Source organism: Eumetopias jubatus, unplaced genomic scaffold, assembly GCF_037043125.1.
Source record: "Eumetopias jubatus isolate StellerSeaLion01/CBP00866 unplaced genomic scaffold, mEumJub1_p1.0 scaffold_17, whole genome shotgun sequence".
Classification (NCBI taxonomy): domain Eukaryota; kingdom Metazoa; phylum Chordata; class Mammalia; order Carnivora; family Otariidae; genus Eumetopias; species Eumetopias jubatus.
Genome location: NW_028274823.1, coordinates 68,735,301 through 68,751,968, shown reverse-complemented (window position 1 = coordinate 68,751,968; position 16,668 = coordinate 68,735,301). Strand labels below are relative to the sequence as shown.

At 38.2% G+C, this 16,668-nt stretch overlaps 1 protein-coding gene across 1 annotated transcript in view; it reads left to right on the top strand.

Moving 5' to 3' along the window:
• BICC1 (BicC family RNA binding protein 1) overlaps positions 1-16,668 on the top strand; it is a 304,648-nt gene that overhangs the window by 259,480 nt on the left and 28,500 nt on the right. The window contains exons 4-9 of the mRNA XM_028123991.2: positions 572-651; positions 2,405-2,563; positions 10,628-10,681; positions 11,123-11,317; positions 11,755-12,006; positions 14,722-14,853. Coding sequence (XP_027979792.2) covers positions 572-651; positions 2,405-2,563; positions 10,628-10,681; positions 11,123-11,317; positions 11,755-12,006; positions 14,722-14,853 — 872 coding nt within the window. The remainder of the gene's footprint in view (positions 1-571; positions 652-2,404; positions 2,564-10,627; positions 10,682-11,122; positions 11,318-11,754; positions 12,007-14,721; positions 14,854-16,668) is intronic.

The following is a 16,668-nucleotide window of genomic DNA, read 5'->3' as shown; positions in this document are numbered from 1 at the left end:
ATTAAATATTCCTGAATGAAGATACTGTTTTATTCTGTTAATCTTGACGTGTAAAGATACCTTCTGAATTACATTATCACATGGTTTGAAAGTGTGGATCCAGAGTTGGAAGACATTGGATTATAATGAATGAGCCTCTGAGTGGTTTTCTAGGGCAAGTTACTAAACTGCTCTGTGCCTTAATTTCCTCTGGCAACAACCTTGCAAAGCTGTGGGGTACATTAAATGAGTTAATGCATTTAAAGCCTTAGATCAGGGCTTGGAATGTAGCAAGAATGTAGTAAGTAATAAATTGCATTTATAGATTCTTCACTCGTTTAAAATATAATTATATGATAAACTTATTTTGCAGTTAAATGGTTTAACAAGCTTTCAGAAGGGAAAACGCCACACAGAAAAATGTACAACTTGGGGATTTTCCATATTCCTCTTTTAATTACAATGTTAACATACCTAGAATGAATCAAATATTGAATTTCTTATGGAATCTCTTTTCTTATATTGTAACATCAATTTTAAAACAAAGAGTTTGGGGGTTTCATATGAGTCCTTTGTTTTTTATTTCTTATAGATCCCCATATTAAGGTTTCTGGAAAGAAAGAAGATGTTAAGGAGGCCAAGGAGATGATCATGTCTGTCTTAGACACAAAAGTAAGTGAATGTTAAGTACACTCAGATGTAAGAACCTTGTCTCTGCAAGGGCTACTTCGTGCTGTTATGAAAAGAACCATTTGGAGAAGAAAAACCAGGAGAAAGTAATGGTGGGTTTTAAAATAAGTATGTATGATTCTACAATGGATGTAAAGTTCTGTTTAAAATTTGAATAGGTTCTCAAGCTGGGTAAATGAGTATTATTATATATACATACATGCACACGTGTGTGAGTATGTACATATAAGTACATATGTATGTGTTTGTATGTATATGCCATCTTCAGAAAGAGACATTGACACTGATTAGTATAAAGCAAGTGATGAAGTTTGGAAGAATTAGCATATTTGCCTTTATGATGCCAGAATGATCTTCTATATAGTTGTATATGATGGCATGAAACTTGACACCTTTCTTTTGTAAGTTCTTTCTCTCTCTGCAGGTATAGGTTAGAGAGATAATAGGGAAATTTAGATGTGTAAAAATGTATACTCATTTGTGAGAATTTATTCTAGTAAACACTTCTAAATCACATACGATATGGCAGGCACTTTGCTAATAAGCATCTTACAAATTTGTTTAATGTTCGTAACCAACTCAGCACAGAGATATTAGGGAATTTGCCCAGAATCCAATAGCTAATAAACGAAGAGGTGGGATTTAAATCCAGGCTGTTTGGTTCTTAACCACTATGTGTTGCCACCTGGTATTTCATTGAAATGGTTTCTAATCTCTTCCTTCTTTTCTTTTCTTGTTCTTTTTTATTTTTGAGAATTATTCACCTTACAGTTATTAAATATTCTAGAATCTTTTCCCAAAAAGAATTATCTTTTTCCTGTACTTCAAATGTTAAACTAAAAGAACTAAATTTAAAAATCAAAGTATTTAATGGATATAAGTTTAAAATTTAAGAATTAAGACTATTTAAAAACCATTGATATTTTTAACATCTTGTTGTATTTTGACTTTTTTATTTTACTTTCTGAGGACTGAAGAATTTTTATATCAGTCTTACAAATGAGAAAAGATTTCATGTCTTTATAATTTTACAATACTGAATTTCCCAAAATTAAGTACACAGATTCTAATGTGATCACAATTATTCATTATGTCTTAGAATTTTACGTTTTGCTTTATTATAACTAATATTACACTTTGTCGTGGTTTAAGTAAGCCATGTTACTGCTGGAGCTCTGTGCTTTCTTAGCCCTTCCTCATTCTTCCTATCACTGAGAATAACAGGTCTGCTCTGTAAAGTTTGACCTACAGTAATAGACAAGCTGTGAAAACAATGCTTACAAATACTTTCTTATTCAGTTTTGAGTTTTATTTTTATTTCTGTCACAGTTCAACACTCCTACTAACCTACATATATTCAATCTTGTAATTATTTTCATCTGTTTTTAGTTATTTGAATTAAATGTTTCATGAGTAATGTCTGTTAAAGAAAAAACTGAATAATTTATTTGTAATTATGCCTGACCTTATTTAAATGCTGTTTTCCAAAAAGTTATCTTGGTAAAAAGTATATCTTTCTATTTCTTCTGACAAATTTGTCTTAAAGTGAAAATTTATTTTTTATAGCCAAAGAGAAATAGAAAGTATACGTTTATAGATTAAGATGATATTACCAAGAAATCTGTAAGATTTCCCACAGGGTCTCTTTTTGTTAGTGCTGTTCCCTTGGAGAAAAAGTGTTTAGTTGTTCCTTTCTTTATCATGCATCAAGAATTAATACATTGTTTCCATATAGAGCAATCGAGTCACCTTGAAGATGGATGTTTCACATACAGAACATTCCCATGTAATTGGCAAAGGAGGCAACAATATTAAAAAAGTGATGGAGGAAACAGGATGCCACATCCACTTTCCAGATTCCAACAGGAATAACCAAGCAGAAAAAAGCAACCAGGTGCTTTGTCTTTTCGCATGAACTGTTATGGAACAAATTAAAACTTTAATTTTCCATATGCATATCTTTTTTGGGAGATGAAAGCAAAAAAAAATAACCATACATACCATATGATCTTTTTTTAAAATTTTATTTTATTATGTTATGTTAGTCACTGTATAATACATCATTAGTTTTTGATGTAGTGTTCCATGATTCACCCAGTGCTCCATGCAGTACGTGCCCTCCTTCCTTAATACCCATCACCGGGCTAACCCCTCCCTCCCCCTCCCCTCTAAAACCCTCAGATTGTTTCTCAGAGTCCATAGTCTCTCATGGTTCATCTCTCCCCCCAATTCCCCCCTTCATTTTTCCCTTTCTTCTCCTAATGTCCTCCATGCTGTTCCTTATGTTCCACAAATAAGTGAAACCATATGATAAGTGACTTTCTCTGCTTGACTTATTTCACTTAGCATAATCTCCTCCAGTCCCATCCATGTTGATGTAAAAGTTGGGTATTCATCCTTCCTGATGGCTGAGTAATATTCCATTGTATATATGGACCACATCATCTTTATCCATTCATCTGTTGAAGGGCATCTCGGCTCTTTCCACAGTTTGGCTATTGTAGACATTGCTGCTATGAACATTGGGGTGTATATGGCCCTTCTTTTCACTACATCTGTGTTTTTGGGGTAAATACCCAGGAGTGCAATTGCTAGGTCATAGGGTAGCTCTATTTTTTTTTTTTTTAAGATTTTATTTATTTATTTATTTGAGAGAGCAAGAATGAGAGGGAGAGGGAACACATGAGAGGGGGGAGGGTCAGAGGGAGAAGCAGACTCCCCGCTGAGCAGGGAGCCCAATGCAGGACTCGATCCCGGGACTCCGGGATCATGACCTGAGCCAAAGGCAGTCGCTTAACCAACTGAGCCACCCAGTGCCCCAGGTAGCTCTATTTTTAATTTTTTGAGGCACCTCCACACTGTTTTCCAAAGTGGCTGCACCGACTTGCATTCCCACCAACATTGTAAGAGGGTTCCCGTTTCTCCACAACCTCTCCAACATTTGTTGTTTCTTGCCTTATCAATTTTTGCCATTCTGACTGGTGTAAGGTGGTATCTCAACGTGGTTTTGATTTAAATTTCCCTGATGGCTAATGATGAACATTTTTTCATGTGTCTGTTAGCCATTTGTATGTCTTCTTTGGAGAAGTGTCTGTTCATGTCTTCTGCCCATTTTTTGACTTGATTATTTGTTTTTTGGGTGTTGAGTTTGAGAAGTTCTTTATAGATCTTGGATACCAGCCCTTTATCTGTAGTGTCATTTGCAAATATCTTCTTCCATTCTGTGGGTTGCCTCTTTGTTTTATTGACTATTTACTTTGCTTTGCAGAAGTTTTTTATTTTGATGAAGTCCCCAAAGTTCATTTTTGCTTTTGTTTCATTAGCCTTTGGAGATGTATCTTGAAAGAAGTTGCTGTGGCCGATGTCAAAGAGGTTACTGCCTATGTTCTCCTCTAGGATTTTGATGGATTCCTGTCTCACATTGAGGTCTTTCATCCATTTTGAGTTTATCATTGTGTATGGTGTTAGAGAATGGTCCAGTTTCATTTTTCTGCATGTGGCTGTCCAGTTTTCCCAACACCATTTATTGAAGAGACTGGCTTTTTTCCATTGCATATTTTGTCCTGCTTTGTCGAGGATTATTTGACCATAGAGTTGAGGGTCCATATCTGGGCTCTTTATTCTTTTCCATTGGTCTGTATGTCTGTTTTTGTGCCAGTACCACGCTGTCTTGGTGATCACTGCTTTGAATATAGCTTGAAATCGGGCAACGTGAAGCCCCCAGCTTTGTTTTTCTTTTTCAACATTTCCTTGGCGATTCGGGGTCTTTTCTGATTCCATGCAGATTTTAGGATTGTTTGTTCCAGCACTTTGAAAAATGTCATTGGAATTTTGATCGGGATGGCATTGAAGGTATAGATTGTTCTGGATAGCATAGACATTTTAACAATGTTTATTCTTTCAATCCATGAGCATGGAATGTTTTTCCATCTTTTTGTGTCATCTTCAATTTCTTTCATGACTGTTCTGTAGTTCCTAGAGTATAGATCCTTTATGTCTTTGGTTAGGTTTATTCCGAGATATCTTATAGTTTTTGGTGCTATTGTAAATGGAATCATTTCTCTAATTTCTCTTTCTACAGTTGCATTGTTAGTATATAAGAAAGCAACTGATTTCTGTGCATTGATTTTGTATTCTGCCACATTACTGAATTGCTGTATGAGTTCTAGTAATTTAGGGGTGGAATCTTTTGGGTTTTCCACATAAAGTATCATGTCATCTGCGAAAAGAGAGAGTTTGACTTCTTCTTTGCCAATTTGGATAACTTTTATTTCTTTTTGTTGTCTGATTGCTGTTGCTAGGATTTCTAGTACTATGTTGAACAGTAGTGGCGAGAGTGGGCATCCTTGATGTGTTCCTGATCTTAAGGGAAAGGCTCTCAGCTTTTCCCCATTGAGGATGACATTCACTGTGGGTTTTTCATAGATGGATTTTATGAACTTGAGGAATGTTCCTTCTATCCCTATGCTCTGTGAAGAGTTTTAATCAGGAAAGGATGCTGTATTTTGTCAAATGTTTTTTCTGTATCAATTGAGAGGACCATATGGTTCTTCTCTCTCCTCTTATTAATGTGTTCTATCACATTGATTGATTTGGAAATGTTGAACCACCCTTGCATCCTGGGGATAAATCCCATTTGGTCATGGTGGATGATTCTTTTAATGTATTGTTGGATCCTATTAGCTAGGATTTTGTTGAGGATTTTGGAATCCATATTCATCAGGGCTATGGGTCTGAAATTCTCCTTTTTGATGGGGTCTTTGCCTGGTTTGGGGATTAAGGTAATGCTGGCCTCATAGAATGAGTCTGGAAGCTTTCCTTCTGTTTCTATTTTTTGAAACAGCTTCAGGAGAATAGGTATTATTTCTTCTTTGAATGTTTGGTAGAATTCCCCAGGGAATCCATCAGGCCCTGGACTCTTGTTTTTTGGGAGGTTTTTGATCACTGCTTCAATCTCGTTACTGGTTATTGGCCTAGTCAGGTTGTCAATTTCTTCCTGTTTCAGTCTTGGGAGTTTATAGGTTTCCTGGAAGGCATCCATTTCATCCAGCTTGCTCAGTTTATTGGCATATAGTTGTTGATAATAATTTCTAATAGTTGTTTCTATTTTCTTGGTGTTAGTCGTGATCTCTCCCCTTTCATTCATAATTTTATTAATTTGGGTCCTTTCTCTTTTCTTTTGGATAAGTCTGGCCAGTGGTTTATCAATCTTATTAATTCTTTCAAAGAACAGCTTCTAGTTTCGTTGATCTGACCTACTGTGTTTCTGGTTTCTAATTCATTGATCTCTACTCTGATCTTAATTATTTCTAATTCATGCCTTAGGCATCATTTGTTGCTTTTTCTCTAGTTCTTTAAGGTGTAGAATTAGTTGGTGAATTCGGGACTTTTCTAATTTTTTGAGGGAGGCTTGGATGGGTATGTATTTCCACCTTAGGACTGCCTGTGCAGTATCCCATAGGTTTTGGACCAATGTGTTTTCATTCTCATTGGTTTCCATGAATTGTTTAAGTTCTTCTTTGATTTCCTGGTTGACCCAAACATTCTTGAGCAGAGTGGTCTTTAGCTTCCAAGTGTTTGAATTTCTTCCAAATTTTTTCTTGTGATTGAGTTCATTTTAAAGCATTATGGTCTGAGAATATATAAGGAATAATCTCAATCTTTTGCTATCGGTTGAGACCTGATTTGTGACCTAGTATGTGGTCTATTCTGGAGAAAGTTCCATGTGCACTCAAGAAGAATGAGTATTCTGTTATTTTAGGGTGGAATGTTCTGTATATACCTATGAGGTCCGTCTGGTCCAGTGTATCATTCAAAGCTCTTGTTTCTTTGTTGATTTTCTGCTTAGATGATCTGTCTATTGCTGAGAGTGGAGTACTGAGGTCTCCCACAATTAACGTTTTGTTATCAATATGACTATTTTGGTTAACAGTTGGCTTATGCTGATGGCTGCTCCCATATTGGGGGCATAGATATTTACAATCATTAGATCTTCTTGTTGGATAGACCCTTTAAGAATGATATAGTGTCTTTCTGTGTCTCTAACTACAGTCTTTAGTTTAAAATGTAATTTGTCTGGGGGCGCCTGGGTGGCTTAGTTGTTAAGTGTCTGCCTTCGGCTCAGGTCATGATCCCAGGGTCCTGGAACTGAGCCCCGCATCGGGCTCCCTGCTCCATGGAAAGCCTGCTTCTCCCTCTCTCACTCCCCTTGCTTTTGTTCCCTCTCTCGCTGTCTCTCTCTCTCTCTGTCAAAAAAATAAAAACATCTTAAAACAATATCTAATTTGTCTGATATAAGAATTGCTACCCCAGCTTTCTTTTGAGGTCCGTTGGCATGGAAGATGGATCTCCATTGCTTCAGTTTCAGTCTGGATGTATCTTTAGGTTCAAAATGAGTCTCTTGTAGACAACATTTGGATGGGTCTTATCTTTTTATCCAATCTGCAACCCTGTGCCGTTTTATGGGAGCATTTAGGGCGTTCACGTTGAGAGTTATTATTGAAAGATATGAATTAATTGTCATCATGTTGCCTGTGAAGACCTTGTTTTTATAGATTGTCCCTGTGAATTTCTTTTCTGTATCACTCTTGGGGTCTCTCTCCTTTTATAGAGCCCCCCCCTTAATATTTCTTGCAGGGCCAGCTTAGTGGTCACATACTCTTTCGGTTTCTGCTGGTCTTGGAAGCTCTGCATCTCTCCTTCCATTCTAAATGACAGCCTTGCCGGATAAAGTATTCTTGGCTGCATGTTCTTCTTGTTTAGTATCCTGAATATGTCTTGCCAGGCCTTTCTGGCTTGCCAGGTCTCTGTGGATAGGCCTGATGTTATTCTGATGTTCTTCCCTCTCTACATAAGGAATCTCTTCCCCCTAACTGCCCTTAAGATGGTTTCCTTGGTTCTAAGGTTTGCGAGTTTTACTGTTACATGCCAGGGTGTTGGCCTGTTTTCCTTGATCTTGGGAGGGGTTCTCTCTGCCTCTAGGACATGAATGTTTGTTTCATTCCCCAGATTAAGGAAGTTCTCAGCTATGATTTGCTCAAATATATCTTCTAGTCCTCTCTCCACCCCCTTAGATCCAATAATTCTGACATTGGAACATTTCATGGTGTCACTTATTTCTCTGGTTCTATTTTCATGGATTCTGAGTTGTTTTTCCCTGACCTCCTCTTTTCCCTTTTTGTCTATTAATTGGCCTTCTAGGTCACTAATTCGTTCTTCTGCCTTGCTTACCCTAGCTGTTAGATTATCTAGATTAGATTGGATCTCATTGATAGTATTTTTAAATTCTGCCAATTCAGCTTTCATCTCTGCCCTTAGAGACTCTGTGTTGCCATTAATTGATTTCTCCATTCTAGCTATTGTCTTCACAATTATTAGCCTGAATTCCATCTCTGACATCTTGGTTATATGTGAATCCTTTTGTAAATCTGTGGCATAAGTCATAGTCTCTGAGTCTTTTCCTATTTTGGGGGTTCCTCCTCCTAGTCATTCTGTTGAGGGGTGGTTTAGGGAATGTATAGAGTCCAAATTATTGATCACAACCCAAGCAAGATGCACCTGTTTTCTAGGGACCTTAGGGTTGCTGGCCTCTTGTTTTCCCAGCCTGTCTTTTGGGGGAGGCGCCTGCTGTGCTGTTACTCAGGCAGCCCTGTTTGGGCAGAGGTGCCCTGCCCCCTGTGGCGGGGGGTAGGCTGAGTGAAAACCAGTTTTGGGGGGCTTTTGTTTTCTGGCGGCTTTCCCTGGAGGCTTTCCGCGTTTCTTCCAAGAGTCAGAGCAGAAGAGACTGTTTCCAACCCTCTGCCTCAGAGCAGAAAGATCGCAGTCTGTTCTTCAGTGAGCTCTCCAGGCCATACTATCTTCGTCTCTGTCTGTGCTGCTATAAACTGCAGTGTCCTGGGTTGTGCGCCCCTCAGCAGCACTCCCAGTCCTCACCTCCAGGTTGGGGCACGTCTCTGCCCTTTGTGCTTCTAAAACTGCCAGCTGCCCCCAGTTTGCATGTGCAGCTCTGCTTCTCTGGTTTCCATTTGGGGGACTGCCCTAAAGTCCTTTCCCTGCCGCTACTAGTCTGCGAGTCTGTGCCCCGTCCCCAGCGTGGGAGGCTGTCGCTCACCAGCAGTGTAGGATCCCCACGGCCACGCTCCCTCCCACTGCCGTTTATCCTCCGATATCTGCCTGCGGGATCATGGCTCCCTGCTTCGAACCTTGAAATTAACTGCCTGCCATATTCTGTTTGTGGAGATCCAGATCTATCTTCTTACATCTCAGGCTGTTTTCTTGGGTGTTCAGAGTGGTCTGGTAGATATCCAGCTCAATTCTGGGGACTGGTTGGAATAGGGTCCCCTACTCCTCTGCCATCTTTTCCTATCTGTGAACTCATTGCTTAGGGGCCCTCCCACGGGCTCTGCCACTTAAGCTTCTGGAAATCCAAACTGGCTATCCATACCCTATGATCTTACTAATATGTGGAATCTAAAAAAAATCAAATGAATAAACAAAAAGCAGAAGCAGACCTATAAATGCAGAGAACAAACCGATGGTTTCCAGAGGAGAGGGTGGTGGGGAGATGGGCAGCATGGTCGAAGGGGAGTGGGAGGTACAGGCTCCCGGTTATGGGACGAATAAGTCATGGGAATAAAAGGCCCAGCATAGAGAAGATAGCCAGTGGTATTGGAATAGCAATGGTGAGCATGTCGTAACTTACAGACTTATCAAATCACTATGTTGTACACCTGAAACTAATGTAACATTATGTGTCAACTAGACTCAAAAAATAAAAATAAAAAAGAATGTATGTCTCTTTCCAAGTAGAATGAAGGTGCTCTACTTTTTTAAAGAGATGACTTGTAGGTAGGCTATAAACTTTTCATCTCTAAATGGTTGTAGAAGAGAGGGAGCACTGTAAATGTGACGGCAACATAAAGTGAAGTCCCTGAGGCAAGGCCCAGAGAACATTATGTTAGGAAAGGACCTGGAACCTTGCCTACTGCAAGCACATGTCCACTGTGGGGATTCTGTCCATAGCATCATACGTGTGGTTCTGCAGGGTGTGCCACATCACCTTCGAAGAGGCAGTGCCCAAGTGCTCGTCTTCCTCACATTGACTGAATTATGTCTCTCTTTAGTTTATACACATTTTTCTAGTTTTTGTGTTTGAAAACTAATGAAACTCACCTGTCCATACATTTTCAGTACCTGAAGATCAGATAGTATTATTTGTGTTATTTGGAAGTTTCCTCTCTAATCTAATCACAGTACTAGAAACTGTCAACCACAAAGATGAGTAAGATAACAGTCTTTTCTCTGTGGGGACTAATGGTGACAGTGACACATACATAAGAAAGAAAGCAAGGGCAGTATTCCAAATATTTGACAATTGGTATGGCATGGGGTATGGTCTATCAGGAACAGTGCGCTGGAGCCCCACACCTTTACCCTCATGCCAAGATTAATTCTTTAGTTGATGGATCATGGGAAAGTCCAGGGGATCCTGGGAGAGAGCTGGAGATAGTATTGGAGCAAAGATTTTTTTTTTTTTTAACCAACTAGAATGAAGTAGTTCAATATTTTGAGTACTTATTGCAGCAATAACATTGTATAGTGATTCACAGTACAGATTTGATATACACTATGCAGAGTTTAAACAAAAGATAGAAAATGCAGTGAACAAGAGAAATGATAAAGTGGGCAGGATGGCATTATGGGGACTGCGAGGTTTTAGGTAAGTCCAGGGGTTGATGTAAATCAGTTGACACAAATCAGCTAAGGAGCTCAATAAAATGCAAATTATGATTAAGTAGGACTGGGTTGGTGCCTGAGATCCTTCATTTTTAACAAGCTCCCAGATAATGGCAATGCTGTTTTTTCCTAGGTGACATTTTGAGTGGCAAGGGTGTAGATGACTGGAAAAGCAGTTGTGGGCTCAATTGAAATCTAACTCTGTATTTTCTTATTTTTGCAGGTATCTATAGCAGGACAACCAGCAGGAGTAGAATCTGCCCGAGTTAGAATTCGGGTAACTATTTACTACTTTAATACTGTAAATCAGTATCGGCAATGGTTGCATCATAAGGCAATAAAAATATCTTAATGTATCAATTTATAACCAAATCATATGTTCAATAGTTAGGAAATAGTGACAGAAGTTGTTTTAATGTGTTGAAGATGTTTCTTAGAGATATTCCAGATTATACCTGACTCTGTTTCTCTGATGATTTTAAAATGATGAAAAAGAGACCCAAGGAAGAATTCCACAGGCAACTGTTACAAACTCTCAGGTTTCACAAAAGCCTCCTTTAATTTGAGAAAATTTACAAAGTCTACCCAAGCTTATGTCTATAATAAAAACAATTTATGTTTTATAATTCCAACCTCAGAAAAGAAGGAATGAGTTATGTACATCTCTAAATGTGTAGTGATTCAGCTGTCTGCTTTGGGCTTGCATACTTTAATTTAGGAGCTGCTTCCTTTGGTGCTGATGTTTGAGCTACCAATCGCTGGGATTCTTCAACCGGTTCCCGATCCTAACTCCCCCTCAATTCAGCACATATCACAAACGTACAACATTTCAGTGTCATTTAAGCAGCGTTCTCGAATGTATGGTGCTACTGTGATAGTACGAGGATCTCAGAATAACACCAGTGCTGTGAAGGCAAGTAATTGAGATAATTATGAACATCATAAGTGTACGAATTATGCAAGTTTTATTTTTATTTTTTTTAGATTTTATTCATTTGAGCGAGAGAGTGAGAGAGTGAGCATGAGGGGTGGGGGAAAGGGAAAAGGGAGAGGGAGAAACAGACTCCCCGCTGAGCAGGGAGCCCAATGTGGGGCTCGATCCCAGGACCCTGGGATCACAACCAGAGCCAAAGCAGATGCTTAACTGACTGAGCCATCCCGGTACCCCTATGCAAATTCATTTTTAAAGGATTTCAAACTAATTCATTTTCCAGAATTTTCCCTCGTATTGCATTTTGGTTTATGGAATGTGTTGAGTTTCTCCATAGCTATTAGAAGTACACTAGAATCTTTCCTTGTATGTGGACAGTTATTCTGTAGGATTATTTCTCTCCTACCTTTTTCTGGTAGGAAGGAACTGCCATGCTGTTGGAACATCTCGCTGGGAGCTTGGCATCAGCTATTCCTGTGAGCACACAACTAGATATTGCAGCTCAACATCATCTCTTTATGATGGGTCGAAATGGAAGCAACATCAAACATATCATGCAAAGAACAGGTGCTCAGATCCACTTTCCTGACCCCAGTAATCCACAAAAGAAATCCACCGTCTACCTCCAGGGCACCATTGAGTCTGTCTGTCTTGCAAGGCAATATCTCATGGTAGGTTTACTGAAATTAGTGTTACAATTTCATTTTATTTTCTTTACTTCTTTGGGTACAGTGTATGTGACGGCACACACCATACTACTGTGGTATTCATGAAAACGCTTCAAAAGCCTTGTCAAATAAGTTTCTTGCTAAAAGGAAATAAAATAAGAGTAAAGTATGTAGTGCCTTACAGGCTTCATTTCATTACATAGGCAAGTAATTTCTTTGCAGTATTTTTTTTTTAACTTAAACTAAACACAGAAGGGGATACAATGAAATAATGTGCTGTATTTTGTGGAAGGTGATTTTCATCTGACATGTAGTATTTGTCTGCATTTGACAAAAAAAGTCTTCTGTTTAAACAGAAAAGTAAAAATACCTTTTTACTCTCACAGATATAAATCTTATTTTTTTGATACAAATTTTAGTAACATGAAACATGTGAACATTTCACAGATGTCTGATACAACTTAAAAAATGGTATTTAAGCCGCGAATTTGAGTCTTAATGCATTGAAGAAAATAGCCATTATATAATTAGCTATTGCTTCCTACTTAAAATTTGCAATATTTCTGTTCTTCCTATATTCATTTAAAAACACAGTGTGTAGGTTGATACATAGTAACAAAATGGATTGACATAATGTGGACTTACAAATTATCTTATTAAAAACATCCCTGTATTCTCCTGTTCAAGAACTTGACCTTTAGTAATATTTGAAACAGTAAGCCTCAGGTGTGATCTTTACTATTATTAACTTGCAGAATTTGTTTTTGAGAAACTTTTCAGAAAATGCAATTTTTGTTTTTTAAGAGAGAGAGAGGAGCACAAGCAGGAAGGGGAGGGGCAGAGGATGAGGGAAAGAGAATCTTAAGCGGGCTCCATGCTCAGCATAGAGCCCAACTCAGGCCTAGATCCCAGGACCCTGAGATCATGACCTAAGCCAAAATCAAGAGTCTGACATTTAATTAACTAAGCCACCCAGGTGCCCCAGAAAATCCAAACTTTTATTTTTGATTGCATTCCTCTGATACATAAGAGCTTGTTATAATCATTAAGGATTATAATACATAATTATTTTGTTGTGAATGATTTCTTTTTAGCCAGGCTTAGTTTATAAGGATATTTTTATTTTTTTATTTTTTTAAAGATTTCATTTATTTATTTGACAGAGAGACAGAGCACAAGCAGGGGGAGCAGCAGGTAGAGGGAGAAGCAGGCTCCCCGCTGAGCAGAGAGCCCGATGTGGGGCTTGATCCCAGGACCCCGGCATCATGACCTGAGCTGAACGCAGATGATTAACTGACTGAGCCACCCAGGTGCCCCTATAAGGATACTTTTAATATACCACTAGTTAGGTAGCATATTTATGTCCAAAGATTATTATGATTACTCTTCATAATTTTCTTTTTTCTGCTTTTTCTCTGTAGGTATTATTTTAAGTGAAGTTTTTCAGACATTCTGTACAGTTAGGAATTCATATTCAGTTTGATCATACCTACCAAAAATTTAAGTGTGCAATGAGATATAGTATTGTATAATATTAAAAGAAGTGAGGAAGAGAGGGATAAATTAAAAGGCCTTAACCTAGGGGCACCTGGATGGCTCAGTTGGTTAAGTATCTGACTCTTGATTTCAGCTCAGGTCATGATCTCTGGGTCATGAAATTGAGCCCCATGTTGGGCTCCACACTCAGCACAGGCCCTGCTTCAGTTTCTCTCCCTCTGCCCCTCCCCCAACTCATGCGTGTGTGCACACACTCTCTTTCTCTCAAATAAGTAAATAAATCTTTAAAAGAAATAAAAGGCTTTAACCTATATTTTAAATACAAAAATCACTTTTATCCACAAGGAAAATGGAACACAGTCATTTCATTTTAATTCCAGTGTATTTGACTGGTACTTCTCCTGACACTTCTGTACAGAACCCAGCAATCAGTGGGCTAGTACTGAGTGTCCTGGGAATCAGTAAAAGTATGAGATTCCTATAGTTAGTAGAGTCAGGGCCAGGAAGAAAGGATCAGAGAAACAAACAAGTGCTGACCTCTGCAGAGCTAAAAAGTGAGAAAGCTAAAAGAAGAAACAGTAGTAGCATTTTACTCCAGGAAGGAGGTAAGGTTGGAGCTGCCCCAGAAGAGAGGTAGGTCTTCAGTTGGTGAAGAAACCTCTGGGTGAGTTGAGACCCAAGTACAGAATCTGCTTGAAAAATAGTCAGGAGGCTGGTCTAGCCTTTAGGAAGGGGCAGATGTGTGGACATACAGGCCTGTGACTATACAAGCAAAGCTGGGCCAGAATGTGGAGATCTTGAAATGCTGGTACATGTTTAGATTTCATTCAGAAGACAATAAAAACCAGTACTGTAAGTCTTTGAGCAAAAGCACAGGATTAGTGCCCTTGATGTGGTTCAGGATCTAGTTTCTGGCATCACTAACAGAACGGAAGTCAGAGAATGGAGGAATTTTCCAAGGTGGAAAGTGGGTAAAAAATTTAGGGCCAATAACATAAACTTCAGACACATATTATTTTGTTGTTCAAAAATAGTTTGTGCCCTCAGCATTATTTCCACACCAATTCCCTAAGCTTTGTGAAAGCATGTGATTCAGCTTTAATACTTTGGTTTACTCTTTCAGCCCATAGAATATTGCATTATTTGTAGGCATGTTAAATTATCAGATGTTTAAATGAGTAACGTTTTACTTCCTACACTTTCTGTTGTGACATTTCTTAGGGTTGTCTTCCCCTTGTGTTGATGTTTGATATGAAGGAAGAAATTGAAGTTGATCCACAGTTCATTGCTCAGTTGATGGAACAGCTCGATGTCTTCATCAGTATTAAACCAAAGCCGAAACAACCAAGCAAGGTTGGTTCAGAGTCTGGACCCCGAGAACCACATATTGTATCACATTCTAGATAGTTTTATTTTCATATACATGTGTATTTGCATATACATGGAATTAAATATTCTATATAATACATACGTCATTATATATTATACTTTGTTATTTAAATACATAAGTTTGTAAAAACATTCATTATTGATCATCATTTTCTTTATGTGTTAGTTTTGGAGTTCATTTTTAATGACCATTATTTTTTACAAACATATGAGAAAGAAAGCAAAGATGTGTTTTTATTAATTTGCAACCTGGTAACTTTCAGCTTTACTGAGTTTTCAGAGAGTTGATAAGGCTGAACATTGTGTTAAGTGTGTATGTGTATGTGTACATATCCAGTGCAATTAAAAAATATTTAGTTTACATACTCTTTGTGAGCCACTCTGCTAGCCCTGGAGATTTAAAGAAGAGATAGCCATTCTCTTTAATAAAATAATAAACTACTAATGATAATCAAAAGTAAATAATGACATGTCCCCAGTTCAGCCTTCTTGGAACTTCTCTTAAGATGTTGCAAAATTTCAATAATTCCATGTATAGTCAAAATGTAATGGGCTAAACCTGATGATATTAAATGCTAGTGAGAATATGAGGGAAGAGGAATGTTCCTACCTTAATGTCATGTAAATTGGCACAGCCACTTTGAAGAGCAATTTGGGACCTTCTAATCATACCGAAAATACAGATATCCTCCTGCCCACCAGCATTCTACGTCTAATTAGACACCCTGAAGAGACCTAGGTACCACAGTCGAAAGATAAGAATGGTGTGGAATAAAAGAAGCAAGGTGCATAATAACATGTACTAAATAATAACATTTATGTATACTTTTTATTCTAGTAGGTAAAACCCCAAACAGTTGTGCTTTCCATTTTTTAATTTCTATAAATCTTATTATATATGTATCATGGTGTAATATGTATCATAGATGATTTTCATATATGTAAATACCATGGCTTTCAGTGTCCGAATTATGAAAAACAATCATGCCTTCTTCAAAAGAAAACTTTAAAGGAAAAGAGAGGTTTGTTTCTAAGTGAACTTGATATAATGAGTTTAAAGTTAGCAGGACATTAATTTTATGTATCTTGAAGTGTCATGCTTGACTAATTTGGCTGGAGTCACTGCAGACACCAAGATTGGAAGATAAAGACAGAAGAGACTTTGTGCATGTGAAGGGTGTCAGGCACAATCGGAGCTCCTGGAGTTCAGTAAGAAATGAGCCAGGTCAGGGGAGAATAGATTGTAAGTGAGAATTCTGGAGCCTTGTAGCATCCCACGGCCATTTAGTTCTGTCTGGCTGGCCCCAGTGCTGACTACTGCTTTAACTGCTTTTTTAGTCACAAATTTTCTTTATTGCCCATTGGAGGCTCTCCTCTTGAGTTCACACTTCCAGTTTTCTAGATGAGTCTATTGAGAAAAAAATACAGTGTTTAGAAATTTATTTTACCGTAAGCTTTGCCATTGATATGCCATCAGTGAGGAATAGTGGTACCTTAAGGTCTATTAGTTAACTAGGAGACTATAAATGTCAAATGTAAGTGACTGTTACTATGCAGTCTATATATGGTGACAAGTTTGATTTGTTTTGTAAAGATGAGATCAAGGAGAAAGCTTTCATGTTAACAGCAAGAGATTGCCAAGAGAATGGGCTGTAGAGGCAAAGGACCCGAGGTCCAGTCCTCTCGCTGCCCCAGCCCAGCAAGGCCATGACCAGTGGTAGGTCCCTTATCCTCACTGAATGTGAATCATAATTCCCATCCAGAAGGTTTCTGGCAAGC